This window comes from Spermophilus citellus (assembly GCF_964194105.1).
Source record: "Spermophilus citellus genome assembly, chromosome: 2".
Taxonomy (NCBI): Eukaryota; Metazoa; Chordata; class Mammalia; order Rodentia; family Sciuridae; genus Spermophilus; species Spermophilus citellus.
In genome coordinates, this window is record NC_138183.1 from 224072459 (window position 1) to 224090188 (window position 17730).

Here is a 17730-nt window from a genome sequence, read left to right on the forward strand (position 1 = left end):
GCACTTTCAGGTTCTCTCTCATAGGATATGACATTTTCTTATCAATTTGCTTCATCCCTTTTAAAATTGCTGAGCTATATTTTTTTCTACATTATGTAATAAATTTTGAGTATTTTATTATGCTGAAATTGTCAAACTACAGACTGCTGGCTGGCCACTATCTCTATAAATAAAATCTGTTGGAATACAGGCATACTTGTTCATTCAAACATTTCTATGGCTGTTTTCATGCTTTAAGGGCAAGGTTAAGCAGTTGCAAGAGACTATGGTTGTTCCACAAGCCTAACATTTATTTTCTGATATTTCTTTAAAAAGCTTACCAATCTCTAAACTATATTAATATTTTATATTCTTAATTTATCTTGCAGTAGTACTGTACAACTTTGTTAAAGAACTGAAATAGGATATCCTTCTACCAGAGCAGTTCTTTAGTAAAACCACCTTACCTTTAGTTAAGTTTCTACAATGTGTTGCACACTATTATGCAATAAAATCTTAATTGTACCTTTTATGAAATTAAACTGGATGTTGGTTGCACATGGAATAACTGCACACAATACATATATAACATGTAGATGTTTATGCAAATGTAAGAGGTGTGGAATAGGTTTAAATTTAATCAATGGTGAACAGTGAAAGACAGGAAGAGGAAGAGCTAAAGTCCCCTTCAAAAACATGTCTCCAATGGTCAAAAGACCTCACCAGAGTTCTTCCCACTTAACCCCACTTTTCCCTGATTTTGCTTTTCCTCTTCCCTTTCTTAGTCAAGCCTCTTATATAGTGTATACATATATGTTTTCATATTTTAATCATTCTTCAGTTTACTTTAGGTAGCTCCATTTCACTGAAAACATCATAGTCAGATATAAATGACTTTCTCATTGCTAAATTCATCAGATCCTTTTCAGCCCATTTCCTTCTTGGTTTGGAGCAAATAATCACCCCATGAAGCACTCCCTTTCTTTGAATTTCATTTTAACATTTTGTTCTGATTTTTCTTCTACTCTACTGCTTATTTTGGCTGTAGGGGAGGGATACTAGGGTTTGAGCCCAGGGCACTTTACCACAAGCTATATCCTCAACCACCCACCCCTTTTTTAAATTTTGAAACCAGATGCTTAGGGCCTCACCAAGTTGCTGAGGCTGGCCTTGAACTTGCAGTCTTCCTGCTTCAACCTCCTGAGTCTCTGGGATTATACGGAGTACTACCACGCCTGGCTCTGTTTATGTTTTAAAAGACTCCTTGCACTTTACTTAAAATACTGGTATCCTGTTCCTTCTTCTAGTGCTTCATACTCTCCCTGAGTGGTCTCAGTCCCTGTCATAACTAAATGACCAGGGAATAAAATTTATCACTATCTCTAGATAAGATTCATAGAGAAAGGCAAAGGGCATATGCAATTCCATATTCAGCATTTCCTATTGAATACATTATAGGCATCTCAAAATTAATGCTGAACTCACAACTTTACCCTATCTCCAAATTCTACCCTATTTTTCTAAATCTATTGCTTTTACTGTGATCCCTGGATTTTTGTACCTACCAAGTGATAGTGCCAGAGATAGGAGTGGTGTGTTTATTTTTAACACTGTAAATATCCAGTAATCATTAAATGCTAATGGTTTTTACCTTTAATCATTCATCAATTTACTTTATTGTGTAAGTCTCCATTTTCCTCCATACTTATTACTACTACCCTAATTTGGGTCATAATAAACAACTTTCACTGAAATTATTTTTCTCTTTCTTTAGTAAGCATATTGTTATACAGAAGAGCAGGTTTTGTGGTATTATAATCATATATGTATGTCTCATTGAAATTATTGTAACATTTTCTTAAGTTTTCCCTGTGTCTAGTATTTCCTTTGCTTCAGCCCCTTATCATACTGTTGCCAGAATGAACTAATATGAAAATCTTATCATGATATATTTGGACTTACTTTCTGTGCTCTTCACTTATCTTAACGTAAGTTCCAATCTCCTTAAATTGTACCAGTCTGACACTGCTGATTCAGTATCACCATAGCCTTATCTGTTCTCATCCTCTTACAGTCCTTCCTCAAGCTTTGTGTTTATCACCCTAAGCTTTTAATTCTATGTAAGTGCTATTCTGTTTCTCTCTCTCCATACCTTTGCATATGTTCTTTCTAGCTACTTCTTATTTTCCTCTTTTCCTAACTCAATTATTTTTTAGATCTCCACTCTCTTTTCCAGAAAGTCTTTTTTTATAACTGCTACTTCTTTCCTCTTCTACTTGCCCACTCTCAGTATTCCTTCTATATAGTTCTATTGTATTTATTTCCTTATCAAGTACTTATTATACTTTATTTAAATTAACTTATTTAGTAAACTGTGAACTCTGATCATGGGAATCATGAAGAGACAGAATGAATAAATGATTTATGTGAAAAGCTTGCTGTTTCAGTCAGCTTTATTTTGCTGCTGTTACCAAAACACCCAACAAGAACAATTTTAGAGGAGGAAAGGTTTATTTGTCACTCACAGTTTCAGAGGTCTCAGTCCTTAGACAGCTTACTCCATTGCTTTGTGCCCAAAGTGAGCAGAGCATCATGGCAGAAGAGCCTGGTGGAGGAAGGTGGCTCAGTTCATGCTCACAGGAAAACAGACTTCTCTCACCAAGGATAAAATATATACCCCAAAAGCATGCCTCAGTGACCCACCTACTCTAGCATATCCTTCCTGCCTATATTTATCATCCACTCAATCCCTCCCGGGATTAATGCACTAATTAAGGCTTTCATAACCCAATCATGTCACCTCTAAACTTTCTTGCACTGTCTTTCATGAACTTCTGAGGGACAACTTATATCTATACCATAACACTTGCTAAAGACAATTAATTTATAGTTGTAAAACAAGTGATCATGGAATATATTGCACAATTAATTAAGAAAGAATAGTGGAAGACGCATAACAGAAATAAAACTTGAAGTTATGAAAACTACTTACTGCCTTAAACATAAAGTGATGTTTGTTACCATACTTTTAATACTTTAGTCAAAAATTTACAACCATATTTTTGTGGAATAACATATTTTGTGGAATAACAATTTCTGGTTTTTTCATCTTTTATATATATATATTATTTTGAATTTTAACTAATTATGTTTAGATTATTCTGATACGAAACACCATTTCCTTCCAGTTTTCTTTTTTTCATACATTCCTCCCAAGAAAGTCGAGTTCTACCTCTGTGCTACATTATACTTGTGGGAGATGGAGGAGAGCCACAAGCTAGGATGACTCCCAGATTTTTGGCCTGGAAATGTTTGGAATTAATAGCATTAGGTGAAGTCAGAAAAGGAAAAAATTGAGCAAATATCAAATTCAGCTTAAACATAATGAGTTTTAGGTACCAGTAGAAAACCCAAGTCATTCACCTAAACAGCTGGATATTTGGTATGAAATTTAGGCTAGAGGGACTGGAAATGTGACTCAGTGTTCAGAATACTTCACTAGCATGTATGGGACCCTGGGTTTAATTCCTACCACAGTAAAAGGAAGGAAGGAGTCAGAGAGGAAGACAAGGAAGGAAACTTAAGATTGATAAAAAGATTTAGGATTTCTCAACATTATTTAGCTGTTTTATATGATGAACATTTTAATGATGTCATGGGTCTGTATCAAAATGCTCAGGCTTATTCTTGAGGATCCCTGGATAGAACTTTAAGGAATCTCTTAATTCTTCGAAATTACATGCAAATTTGTATATAACTTTATATTTTTAAAGTATAATTTGCATCTGATTCTGAGCAGTCTAAGACTTTTTATCTTTAAGAAAAGGGCGAATAACATATATCTTTCATGGTTATTATGAGGATTAAGTAAATCAATGTATGAGAAGTATATTGAAGTTTTTAGCATATGGTTAGTGTTCAATAAAATGAGCTATTTTCAGTTTTTAACAGGATATCAAGTACCCCAGCACTGATAACTATAGTCCACAGTGAAGAAAGGAAGACAAAGCTTTAAGGTTCCCCTTTCCCAATATTAGGGTTAGATACTTCTTTACAGGCCCAAAGAACTAGCAACCACTTCTGATAACTTCACCATCCTCACTACCAGAACCAGGCGAAATAAGTCACAGACTAGAGACAGCATGAGTACAATGTTCATGACAAAAAGTGAGGCAAGTAAGGGACTACAACTCTAAGGGCATCAGCCATGATATTGAGGGTGCTTAAAAGCAGCAGTGGCTGGCATTCTTGTTTCCTGACTGCTTGTTTGCTAAACTCCAGAACCTGTAAGCCTGTCAAAGTTAATTATGCAGAATAAAAGAGTTATTGGGGAAGACTGCCCATATCTCCTAGGATTTGTTGATATTCTGAAACATTAAGACTGTTTCCTCTTTCTTTCTTTCTTTCTTCCTTTTTAAAAATATTTTTAGTTGTACATGGACACAGTACCTTTATTTTGTTTATTTAGTATTTTTGTGGTGCTGGAGATCAAACACAGTGACTCACATGTGCTAGGCAAGCACTCTCACTGAGCCACAACCCAGCCCCTGTTTCTTCTTTCTAATATTGAAAAAAAGAGGGCTGCCTGCTGGAATAGATTATAATAATGATAGTGTTAGCTAACATTTCCAAAGAAGAGTTTGCGTATAACCTTCCCAAAATACTAGATTCTATTTCTTTGAGGGGTTCTTCTGTAGTAACAGATGTGGCCAGTATGAAGCAGTACCACTCATGAAAACACTGCTTTACCACCTACATGGAAACCACCATCACTTCTTAGGCTTCAAATAGCCAACATAATTGGACCAAATCAGAGTGAGGTTAGGGACATTTCCCATTTTTTGCAAGACGAGCAATTATACATAGCTTATTCCTTCTTTTTCTCTAGTTTCTCAATAACAGGAGCTAGGGCTTGGAGAGAGCACTTGGGGAAAGAGCTACTTCAGATCTCCTTCGTTACCTGCCTTGCTCTTCCTAAGACTTTCAAGCCAAAAGCCTTGAGTCTACACTGAAAGAGGAGGAAAGCTTTGCATTGAATTTTGAAGTTTTAAATTTGATTTTTTCCAACTTTTAGTAACTTACACTGGTAAGAAAATCATACAAGTGCCAGATTCATTAAGGGGTAAGAAGATTTGGTGTATAGTTTCAAGTAGTGAAGGCAAAAACATACAAATTTTATATGCCAAAAATTGAAAGCTCCATATAAACTCTTCTTATATATATACGGACTTGCTATAGAAATGGGGAAGGGTACTATAAAAACTGGGGATTAATGGTAGAAAAGAAGAGGGTTTCAAGAAGAAAATTGTCTATGGTAATAGCTGCCATGCATAAATAAGATAAGGATTTTTAAATATCCAGAAAATTGACAATTAGAAAGTCATTGGTTCTGGTTTTTGTGATGTATGCCTATAATCCCAGCAGCTTGGGAGGCTGAGACAGGAAGATCTCCAGCTTTGGCAACTCAGCAGGGCTCTAAGTAACTTAGTGAGACTCTGTCTCAAAATTTAAAAAATTTAAAAAGGGCTGGGAATATAGTTAGGTATTAATGCACCCCTGGGTTAAACCTCCAGTACGAAAAAGTAAAAAAGTCATAGGTGACTTTGAGTCAGTCTTGAAGTAATAGGGTACTCATTTGGACTTCTGTAGTAAGAAATGATATTCACTGATTTGTAAGAGAATATTTTCATTTGTTTTGTTTTCTTAATTAATTCTACAAATACTAAATACATGTATACTGTGTGCCCAGCACTAGGAATATAATAAGATGCATTCTCTGCCATGTAGATCTTTTATCTTTGTGCAAAAATTTCAATATTGTGTATTAGAAGCTATGTAGAGGTTTTCAATGTGTTGCAGAGCATGCTAGTTTTCTCATATAGCCTTAAGGAAAGCCTCTCAGAAGACTCTTGTGGAAGAATTTGAACAAATAAGTTACCAAAACAGTTAAGAAATGTATGTAAAGATCCTGATGCAAGAAGCAATATGGCCAGTACCAGTAAGTAGTTTGCTGTGCCTGGGGTGTATAACATACAGAAGGGAAGAATTGAGAAAGGAGGCAACACAAGATCTAGAGGGGCTTAACTGCTTTGTTTAGGGGTTTTATGATATATGCCCTTACCTTTACAGATATTTTTGTTTTTCTAATTAGTTTATTTTGTTCTTTACTAAAAAGTTGTTAAATAGCTGTTATGTACATTTAAAAGAGGCAAATAGCAATGTTACTATACCACTCTTAAGACAAATATTTTTGTTTATTTACATTGAACTCTACACTTTGGCCACAACCATGCAGATCCTGTAGGCCAAGTTAAAGGATTTAGTTTTTTCTCCTAAGAGCAGTGAGAAATCACCAAAACGTTTTAAGTAAGGAAATGAAATGATCAGGTTTTTATTTTAGAAAAGTCACTACAGTAAACCACCCATACCCATTGTTTTACTTTCTATACAAAGAGCCACAATTAACAATAGTTGAATATATTAAAGGGAAAATTCCAGAAATAAATAAACATATTTTTAAAAATTTCTTGCATTCTGAGTAGCATCATAGAATCATGTGCTGCATTCACTCCTTACTGCTTAGGAGAGGAACCATCAGATATTATCCAATGTATCCATATTTTATACACTACCTGCCATCTGTCACTTGGTGGCCACTTAGATTATCAAATTGGCTATTATAGTATCACAATGATTGTGTTCAGGTAACCTTTATTTTACTTAATAAGTGGCCCCAAGGTATAACATTTTTAATACTGGCAATTTGGATATGCCAACAAGTAGCCATAAAATACTTCCTTTATGTGAGTGTATAGTATATTTTAGAAGAGAGAGAGAGAGAGACCGAGACCATGTTTATGTAACTTTTATTACAGTATATTTTGCAATCATTGTTTGATTTTGCTATTAGTTGTTATTGTTTATCTCTTGCTGCCTAATTTATACATTAAACTTTGTGATAGGTATGTATGTATAGAAAACACATACAGGATTTGGTACTTTCTATGGCATTCACTGGATTTCTTAAAATGCCCACTGCAGATAATGGGGAAAACTACTGTACTAAGTTGAAAGAGGATTAGAATGGATGCAAAGAAATAAAAAGCAATTGCAATTATCCAGGCAACAGTTGGTAGTTGCACATCTAGGAGAAAAACATTGATAAGCAAGAAAGTAATACAAATCCAAAAATACTTTGAAATTAAATTCAATAGAAATTTTAGGATGAGGAAAGACTTGCATTGGTAAAGGCGGGTGGGTATAAGGATAAATCATGGCTTTCCGAAAACTGAAAGAAGACCACATTTGATGAAAGAAAATAATGAGTTACTAAGTTCCATCTTGGACATATCAAGTTTGAGACACCTTTATATTTCCATGTTTAAACATGATACTATGAAGCAGGTGAAATTAAATTTAAAAAGGCATAATATAAAATTTAGTAATAATTATAACTAATGGAAGAAAACATACACAAAGAAAGTACTGAAAGGAAATATAAGAAAAAAATTTAAAAATGATTCTGTGAGGATGGTGAATTTTTTTTAATTTAAATTTTCTAGGTTGTAAAAATGTTAGAAATTAAAAATGTTAGTATCTGGTTTATTCCTTACATTACTGATTCATACTGACCTCCATTTTAATGGTTGCTTTTGTAAATGGATGAATACACAGAAATGAAATTGCTTGGTCCTATAGTAAGTGTACTTTTCACTTCATCAGAAACTGCCAAACTCTTTTCCAAAACATATTGTTTTACATAGCCACTAGCAATGAAGGAATATTTACTTTGCTTCACATCCTTATCATCATTTGTATTTAAAATTTAACTATTCTAATGGGAATGTAATAGCTTCTCAATGTTTTAAATTTGCCTTTTTTCCTGTTTCACTCTGGTGAATATCTCTTAATATGTTTGTTGGCAATTCATGTATCTTATTTTGTGAAGGGTTTGTTCAAATCTTTTGCTCATTTTTATATTTTATTTGAATATTTTTCTTATTCAATTAAAAGTATGCTTTTAATATATATTTATATATGTATATATAATATAATATATGTATAAATAAATAATACCAATCCTGCATCATATATATTGATTGCAAGTATTTTCTCTGTGGCTTGTTTTTTACATATATATATACTTACATGCTAGGAAAGCACTCACTGAGCCATAACCCCAGCCCCAATAATTGCATCTTTTCAGAGCAAATTTTTTAAATTATTCATGAAGTTTAATCTCCCCCTACCTTTTTGATTCTTACTCTCATGTCCTTAGAAACCTTTGCTGTGTCAAAGTTGCAAAGATTTCCCCTATGGTTTCTCCTAATAGTTTATTTCAAGTTTTTACATTTAGGTCTGTGATCCATTTCTGGTTAACATTTGAGTAGCAGTCTAACAGGTAAGATCCTAGTTTTTCTTACTGAGTGTAGTAAGAAGTAAGGTTGAGGTTTCGTTGTTTTTTGCTGTTGGTATATGGCTATTCAGTTATTCCACTGCCATTTGTTGAAAAACAGTTATTTTAACACCTTTGTTAAAAACTCAGTTTCTATACGTGTTCATTTCTTCACTCTGTATTCTGTGTTGTTGATCTATATTTTTAACCCTTTTGCCAATTCCACATTGACTTCATTGCTGTAACTGTATAGTAAGTGTTGGAATGAGATAGTAAATCCTCCATGTTTGTTTTCAACTCTTTTGGCTACCCTGTGACCTTTAGATTTCTATGCAAATTTTTAAATTAGTTTGTCTATATTCTAAAAACCTTACTAGGATTTCCATTTGGATTCCATCAAATCTATAAATAAATTTTAATCTTCCATTCTGAGAACATGATCTGTCCCTCTATTTTTAAAGATCTTCTTTTACTCTCTGAATCTTTTGTATTTTTCAATGTAGTACTTCAAGCATATACTTTGGTAAATTTTTGCAAAATATTTTATGTTTTGAGAATCAATTGTAAGTAGAATTTTAAAATTGTCAGATTCTAATATTTGTTACTACTATATAGAAGTACAGTTGCTTTGTATATACTAACCTTCCATGCCACAACCTTGATAACCTTGATTTATTATCTTACTAGACTTTTGGTAGATGCCATAAGATTTCCTAAGTGTATGATAACCTTCCAAGTGTTAGAACTTTTATTTATTTTTAGTGGCTTATTATGTAGCTAAAACCTTCTGTACAACATCAATTAGAAGTCATAGAGTGAATATACTTCAATTATTTCTAATCTCAGGAGAAACGCATTCCATTTTGCCACTAATTAGGAGGTTACCTATAGATTTTTGTAAATTCTGTGTATTAGGTTGAAAAGTTTCAATCCTATTCCTAAATTGCTAAAAGTTTTTATGAATTGCTTTTGGATTTTGTTAAATGTCTCTGCTTTATGGAAATTATTATATGGCTTTAGTTTTTTAATTTGTTATTGTGATACATGAATTTTTCAAATCTGTGATGAACTTCATTTAATCATACCCATATTATTTTATTCTTTTACTGGATTTAGTTGTATACTTTTAAAACCATTGTTTTTATATAGATTCATGAGGCACATTAGTCTGTAGTTTTCCCGTGATGTCTTGGTCTAGTTTTAGTATTAGGGTCACACTGATCTCATAAAATGAATTTGGAAGAGTTTCTTTCCTTTTTTTCTAAAAGAGTACATATAGAATTTGTTATAATACCTTCTGTAAATAAAGATAATGGTTACTTGTTTGTTTTACTTTTTCTGGTTTTTCTATCAGAGTTAATAAAGTGCCTATAAAATAAGTTGGGAATTATTTCCTTTTCCTTCTTACTGAGTTTGTTAAGTATTAGTATTATTTCTTTCTTGAAATGTTTGATTAAAAATTTCATATTTTATTTATGAAGTTCCCTGTGTCTGAAGTGTGCATGGGGGAAGATAATTTTAAATATGAATTTAATTCTGGCTTACTGCTTTTTTATTGTATTCAATTACCTGAAAACTTCAAGGAGTTGTTCTGTTTCTTCTAGTTATGAAACTTTTTGACATAAAGTTGTTTGTTCATAATACCTATTTTAATATTTTTAATGTCTGTGAGATCTTTGGTAAAAAAAAAAAAGAAACTCCCATTTCATTGCCAATACTGATTATTTGTTGCCTATTTCTTTTATCTAGGTCAATCTAGTCGAAAGTATATCAAGTTTATTGATCTTTTCATGAAACTAATTTTTTGTGTCTTTGGTTTTATATCTCCTTGTTATTAGCCCAGTTTTTCTTCTCACTGATTTTTCTTAATTACTTTCATCATTAACATTATCTAAATTTTATATGAGCTTATTTGTCTGGCTTTTTATTTTTCCATTTATTTATTTAGTGGTACTGAGGATTAACCCAGAATCTTATGTATGCTAGGCAAACACCCCTCCTCTGAGCTACATCCCTAGCCCCTTGTCTAACTTTTTTAAATGGAAGCTTAGATAATAGATTTAAGTTGTTTTATTTTCTTCTAAGATACACTTTAGCTAATCCCACTTTTCATATATTTTATTTCTATAATCATTTAATTTAAAATATCTTTTAATTTCCCTTTTCATATAAGTTTGAGCCACAGTTAATTAAAAATGTGTGCTTCGATTTCCAGATATTTGGAGTTTTTCTAAATATTTTATTGTTGGGTTGGTGTTGTGGCTCAGTGGTTGAGTGCTTGCCTAACACACATGCAGCACTGGGTTCAGTCCCCAGCACCTATAATATCTATTGAGACCTGTGTTTTGAATTAGCATATGGTCTATCTTAGTTCACATCGCAGATGCACTACAAAGGAATATATATACATTCTGCATCTATATGTTGTATTTAATTATTTAAGGTAATTGATGTAGTAATTTGTACTTTCTACTTCTTTAATGATTTTTCTCTCTAATTGTGCTGCCAATTATTAAGAACAGTATAATAAAATCTCCAAATATATTTTTTTAATTCCTATAATTTCTGTTTTTCTGTTGATATTCTCTTTTTCTTCACTTAATGATACCATATTTTCCTTTTATGCTTTGGACGTATAATAGTTTCCGTGAAGTATTTTTTTTTTTTTTTTTGTTCATTTCAACTCATGAGTTCGTTTGGCGCTGGTTTCTATAGACTATTTTTCCTTAGGAGGTCATATCCAGTAATTTTGTATTGAAAATTAGAACATTGAAAATATTGCATAGTTGGTTGTGACTTCCAATCTATTGTGTTTTTCTGAGGATTTCTGTTTTGATCCTTTTTCTGCTTGTTTAATAATTAACTTGCCTAGACTTAAATGATTAACTTCAGTATGCTAACGGAGCAGATGACATCTATTCAGTATATTATATAGCAGATAACATCTCTGCCCAGTTTTTCCAGCTTTTAAGAGTTTGTCCTTTTGATCTGGTTACATAGGGTTCCCCCATGCACTTGCTTAGTTTAGGACAGCTAAATATTTGAACAGAATTCACATTCAGATTTCGAAGACTATTTTTTTTCTCTGATTTTTCAGCAGTGAATTCTGTCTTCTGACAACTCAAGGCAATACAACTTTACAGTCCAAGCTGATTTCAGACTGGGGGAACATGTGCCTTCAGAGAAGTTACAGACATGCCAATTTTATGTGATAGACTTATATCTTTTGTATTTGTCCTGTGTTCCTTTTTCTTCCTATTGTTTCTTCCTCTCACTCATGCTTAATTTAGTGTTCAGTCAGGGATTTGAGCATGGTTGATAATCATATTTTTGTGTCTGTCCTTGAGCTTTCTTACTTTAGGATTTTTCCCTGAGCTTTCCAGTTGTTTGGACAAATCTAAACTCTATCCTATGGCCAGAACCAAGGGAAATTAGGAACATCGTGTCAAAAAGCCACAAGCTTAAAAGTTCTTGCATGTCAGGATCACTGTCTTTCAAAACAAAATTCTACTGTGGTTTGGTACCTGCTTCTCAGCGGCTTCTAATGACTATTTTTAATGGAATTTTGTCCAGGGTTTATAATTACAGTTGTAGGTGATTTTGCACAATGACCTCTTCTGTCATTACCACAAATTCCAATCTCCTTAGAATTGTTTTCATAGTGTAAGTTTAACAGATATTAGTGATACCTAGTCTATTATGGGAATTCAATTAATTAATATTTGTTGAAAAAGTTATTAATGACTATTCTCATTTAAGACAGTGCAATAAATTTGCCTGCATTTCTTGTTAGTATTGTGTTCAATTATTAAAGGAAAGAAAGCTGACATAAAAGTGTAGGCATGTTGTTTATCAACAATATTAAGAGAACAAAGATATACTGAATCTATTTTCACTTTAGAATGAAATCTGAAAAATATAACACAGTTTTGTGTCCAAGAAACTTCCTGAATCATCATTTAATTCTTAAAATTCATAAATAAGGAAGGAAAAGTAAGTAACAAAAAGCAAAAAGATAGTTTACTGGGAAAGCATTTAGTGCAAATTTAAGGACTCTGTCAAATTAAAATCTTCAATTTCAAAGTATTTGGACTTTAAATCCAAAACCAGAATGGGAATAATAGTATTTTTCTAAATTTTATAAATATAATCACCAGGATAGGTATATTAAGTACTTAATTATTGTGACATGAAAGAATTGAAGTAAGTTTACAGACTGACTGGTGGGAAATAATAGCTATTTTAGAGGCAGAGTGCCTGAAAAAATGCACTGTATCTCAGTAAAAGGAAAATATCTCTGCCTTTTTTGATATAATCATACATAATCCGCTAAATTTTGTGGCTATGAAAGTGATGTAGTAGTTGGAGAATGATGTTTGAAGTCAAAAAGTCTCTGTTAGAAGTATCTACTTCTCATTGGGTGTGTTCACAGGTCTCTTAGTCTGTCTAATTGTCTTCTGTCTTAGGAAGATATAAATTCTTGCCCCATCTCATATACTTGTTTCAGAGAGAAAGCATTGCAGACAAATGTAAGAGTTCTTGATGTGTTATAGGATTCTGACAATAATTTTTTTCTTTGTAACAGAGGAGGATAAATATGATGTTTACTCATCGTTGCTCTTCAAGTATTTTCTGGCAGAAGGACTCATCAATGGGCATGTTTTGTTGGTTGCATCTGCTAAAGAAGACCCTGCTAACATTTTACAGGTATAATATATTAATTCAGTATTGCATTTTGGATATTTCACAAAAGATTGATTTTATATGTAAGCAAAATATGTTATGCAAGCAAATTAGTGTTCCTAGACAATTTTTTAACTTAAAATCCATATCAAGATAAACTGTTTAAAACACATTAAGTAAAATTGTTGGACCAGGCACTCAAAAAAGTCATGCTTAATAGTTTAAAAAAAAAATCCAGTTTAAACAACTTACTGAAGGAGAGAAATATCCTCTAATTCTTTTTATCTAATTGTGATTTTCTCATTTTGACATAATCTATTTCATATTAACTACTACTTCTGAAGCAGATTTTTTCAAAGGTAATCCTTTCTTGAGTGCTCACAAAGTATGACTTAACTGTTGTCCTTAAGAATTTCTTTTAAAAAACTTGAAATTTTAACTTTTATCTTGAAAATATTAGATAAAGGTATAGGAAATCACTGTATGAATTAAAGCAAATAGTGGAACAAAAGATACAATGGTTTCTGTATAATCAGCAAATTATAGGATATTTTTAATATTGTACCATTCTGCTTAGCATAAGCACGTATAAATAAATTCCAAGGCTTCCATTTAGATTATAAACTTTATTCTGTTCTTACCTAATAAAACAAAACCCCAAAATATTTATAGCAATATAATATTATTCAGCACCCCAAAATATGCAATATCTGGCACCCAGTTAAAACTTAATTGGGAGCTGGGATGGTGGCTCATTGGCAGAGCATTTGCCTAGCATGTGTGAGGCACTGGGTTCAATTCTCAGCACCTCATATAAATAAATAAAAATAAATAAAGGTCCATTGACAACTAAAATTTTTTTTTAATTTAATAGGCATGCAAAGAATCAAGAGAATATGCAACTTATAATAAGGATAAAAGTCAACTTACAAAAGAAATGGGCACAGATGATAGGATTATAAATAAGAATATAAGTTTTTATGACTGTATTTTAAATATTCAGTAAGCTAGAGAAATAATTTAGCATGGAATATATAAAAATAAGTACAAGTTGACCTTTTCGAGGTGAAGGCTATAATGTGTAATGAAAATATATTTGAAAGTATTAAAAACATTTTAGACACTGAAGAAGAAAAGATCAGGGAACCTGAAGACACACCATTTGAAATTATCCTAATGAAACATGGAAAATAGATTGTAAAAAGCAATTATTGTGTCACTGAGCAATAGGATACTTGAAGTGCTTTGATAAGTGATTGGGAGCACTTGAACCTGGAAGAAATAGTACAAAAAAATTTTTTTGAAGAAATAAGGAATGAAGAATTTCCAAAGACAATGAAACATGTATACCTATAATTCTAATGCATTTGGCAAGCCCCAGGTGTAAAAAGTTCTAGAGAAAACAACATCAAGACAAATCATAATCAAATTGCTTAAAATGAGTATTAAAGAGAAAAGTTTGAAAGTGGCTAGAGGAAAAAAAAAGACATTACATAGACAGAAGAAAATATGAGAATGATGTTAGACTTTGGTTATAAGCAATGCAAGCCAGAAAACAATGAATAGGAGTCTTTTAAATAATATTTTTAAAGTTCACTGACAGTTCAGAATTTTCCTAGCAAAGGCATCTTTCAAAAACAAAGATTACAAAAGCAAACTAAAGATATTTTTTCAGATGTTAAAATCGGAAAGAATTCATCACCTCAAGCCTATACTTTAAGAATAGTTTTTCACATTAAAGCAAAATTATATCAAGGGGATATTTGTATTGAAACAAAGAGATCAAGAGCCCTGGAAATAGTCATTATGTGAGTAAATAGAAAACATTTTGTTTCTAATTTTGCAAGTGGGCTAGTGGTGGAAGGAGATAATAAAGCAAAATTTAGAAGGTAATGGATGCATTTCCTATCCTGATCATGTTAATTGTTTCAGAGAGATATATCTAAGATATTACCAAATTACACACTTCAAGTATGGACAATTTATTGTGTATCAGTTATATTTCAATAAAGCTATTTCAAAAAACAAAAGTCAGATTTCAGGATTAATAAAAACGTATGATTCATGTCTCACTATTTTTAAATATTTATGTACCTTGGTTTCCCTTTCACGAAATAAGAATAACACCTGACCCTGTGAAAGTCGTCTAAAATATGCAGTCATCCCAATTTTATGATTAACAGATGTGAAATTTGGTTGGGACACAGATTTCTAATTTTGGGAGGAAAAATGTCATCGTACTTCTTTCCCTTTTCTTTGGTTTCCCTGCCAATTCTGATGTGGATAATATTTGTATAATTTATTTAAAAGACTGTGATTACTCTTGTAATTTCTTAAACCTCATCTAACTTTGCTTACTAATAGCTCTTGATGTCATTAATCACTTCTTCCCTGATACACTTCTTCCCTTGTTTTCCAGAATACCACAGTTGATGTCCTCTTACCTCACTGGCTACTTTTTGTTCAGTCTTCTTTGTTAGTGCCTACTTATCTTCTCAATTTTAGGGTGCAAATGTCCCAGTACTCAGACCTTAGAACTCTTTTTTATTTTCATTATCTTGCTAACACATCCTGTTCAAAAGTTGTCAAGATTATTTGTGTATTGATGATTTTTTTCTTCTTTTTCATTTTTACTTTCAAATTTTTATCTACATGGACTGACCCTGTATTCTGACTGCTTATTGCATATCCAACTGTTAACCAAGTTGTATATCCAGCCACTTACTATGTATCTTATTTATGTCTATTGGAGATCTGAAACTTACCTATTTAAAACCAAACTCCTATTTTTCCCAAACCTGTTTCTTTTTTAATTTTTCTTTCTTTCTTTTTTTTCAAACTCAGGGCCTCTTCGTTTTCATTTTATTTTCAGACAGGGTCTCACTACATTGCTGAGACTGGCCTAGAACTTGCAATCCTCTTGCCTCAACCTCCACAGTAGCTGGGATTACAGGTGTGTGCCACCATATCCTGCTCAATCTTTCCCCTTTTCAATTAATGGCAACTCAGTTCTTCCATTTGATCAAGCCACAAACCATTGATTCATCCTTAATGCTTTTTCTCCTGCTCTTCTCAACCAGTTTTCAGGAAATCCAAATATACCCACTTCTAACCTAAATTATCATTACTTTGAGCCTAATTTATTTATTTTTGGCCTCCCTGCTTCTACTTTTTCTTTTCTTCAATGTCTTTTTAACAAAATATTTAGAGTGATCTTCAAATGTAAGTCAGATCATGTTACCTACACTCAGAACTCTCCAGAAGGCAAAGACCCCAGTCCTTATAATGATTTCCAAGATCTTAACTAAAATGCTCTCACCTCCCCATTTAGTACCTGCCTTCACTGCTTAATATCTCTTAACTTTATTCTGTGTGTATGAGCTTCCTTGCCTGATAGGCATGCTTCAAAATTATAGTCATTGTATCTGCTGTTGTCTTTACTAAGAACTCTTTTGCTTCTCTCAGATTTTGGTCAAATGTTGCTATCTCAGCAGATCCTAACCTTAACAAGGTTGAAATTCCCTAATCCCACTTCCCAGATTTTTTTAGTTCTCTTGCTTGCTTTATTTGTCTCCACAGCCTACCATCACCTATACTTTATAATTTACTTATATATTTGTTAACTGTGTATTCACCTTGAAGACAGAGCCTTTCCTCTGTTTTATTCATTGCTATATTTCTATTGCCTTTTACAATGGGATAGGCAAGTAAATGTTTATTGCATATTATTTCCTTAGTGTAGGAAAATAATAAAATTACAATATCTTTTTAATAGTAATAGTTAATTTTAATGTAACTTGGTGCCAAGGTATTTTGTCAAACATTATTCAGGTTGTTCCTCTCAGAGTGTTTTTTGGATGAATTCAATATGATCAATTGAGGAAAGATGCTTGCCTCCTTAATACGATTGGTCCTCATCTGATCAGTCAAAGGCCTGAATAAAATATAAGTGCTGATCCTCTCTGAATAGAACAGAATTTTTCTGTGTGACTGGCTTTGAACTTGGATATTAGCTATTTCTTGCCTTCTGACTGTACCTGAAACATTAGTTTTTCCTGGATCTCAAGCCTGCCAGCCTTCAGTTTGGATCTACATCTTCATTGTCCCAGCCTTCTGGCCTTTGGACCTCAACTGGAACCATACCATTGATCCCTGGGTCTCTAGCCTGCCAACTAACTCACTCTGCAAGTCGTTTCCATAAATTTCATTGAGTCTAGTTTCTTACAGTAAATCTCTGAATATACATATAAAAATGTACACAAATTCTCTATAGAATTCTATTATAATTTTTAATGTCTTAATGTCTTGCTCTGGACTAGCATAGATATTTTTTGGTTTGTTTTAGTTGTTAATTTTTCTATGGCTTTCTTGCCCCATCTGATCTTTACTGAGATGTAATTGACAAATAAATATATATATTTAAGATGTAAGATAACAAGTATTCAATATGAAATGATTACAACAGTCAAGTTAACATGCCCATCACCTCACATAGTTACATCTTTAATGTAAGAGAACACTAAATCTTTTTCAGTAAATTTTAAGTAGACAATATAGTATTATTAACTATAGTCACTATGCTGGACATTAGACCCTAGAACTAACTCATTTTATAACTAAAATTTTTGTACCTTTTAACCATTTTCCTCGTTTCTCCCTCTCTTTAACCCCTC

The 17730-nt window shown here is 32.4% G+C and overlaps 1 protein-coding gene across 2 annotated transcripts in view; it reads left to right on the forward strand.

Annotated features, from left to right (window-relative positions):
* Nucleotides 1-17730, forward strand: part of ELP4 (elongator acetyltransferase complex subunit 4) — a 249056-nt gene that overhangs the window by 9857 nt on the left and 221469 nt on the right. For both annotated transcript variants that reach the window (XM_081265001.1, XM_081265002.1), the window contains exon 3: nucleotides 12960-13081. In XM_081265001.1, coding sequence (XP_081121127.1) covers nucleotides 12960-13081 — 122 coding nt within the window. The remainder of the gene's footprint in view (nucleotides 1-12959; nucleotides 13082-17730) is intronic.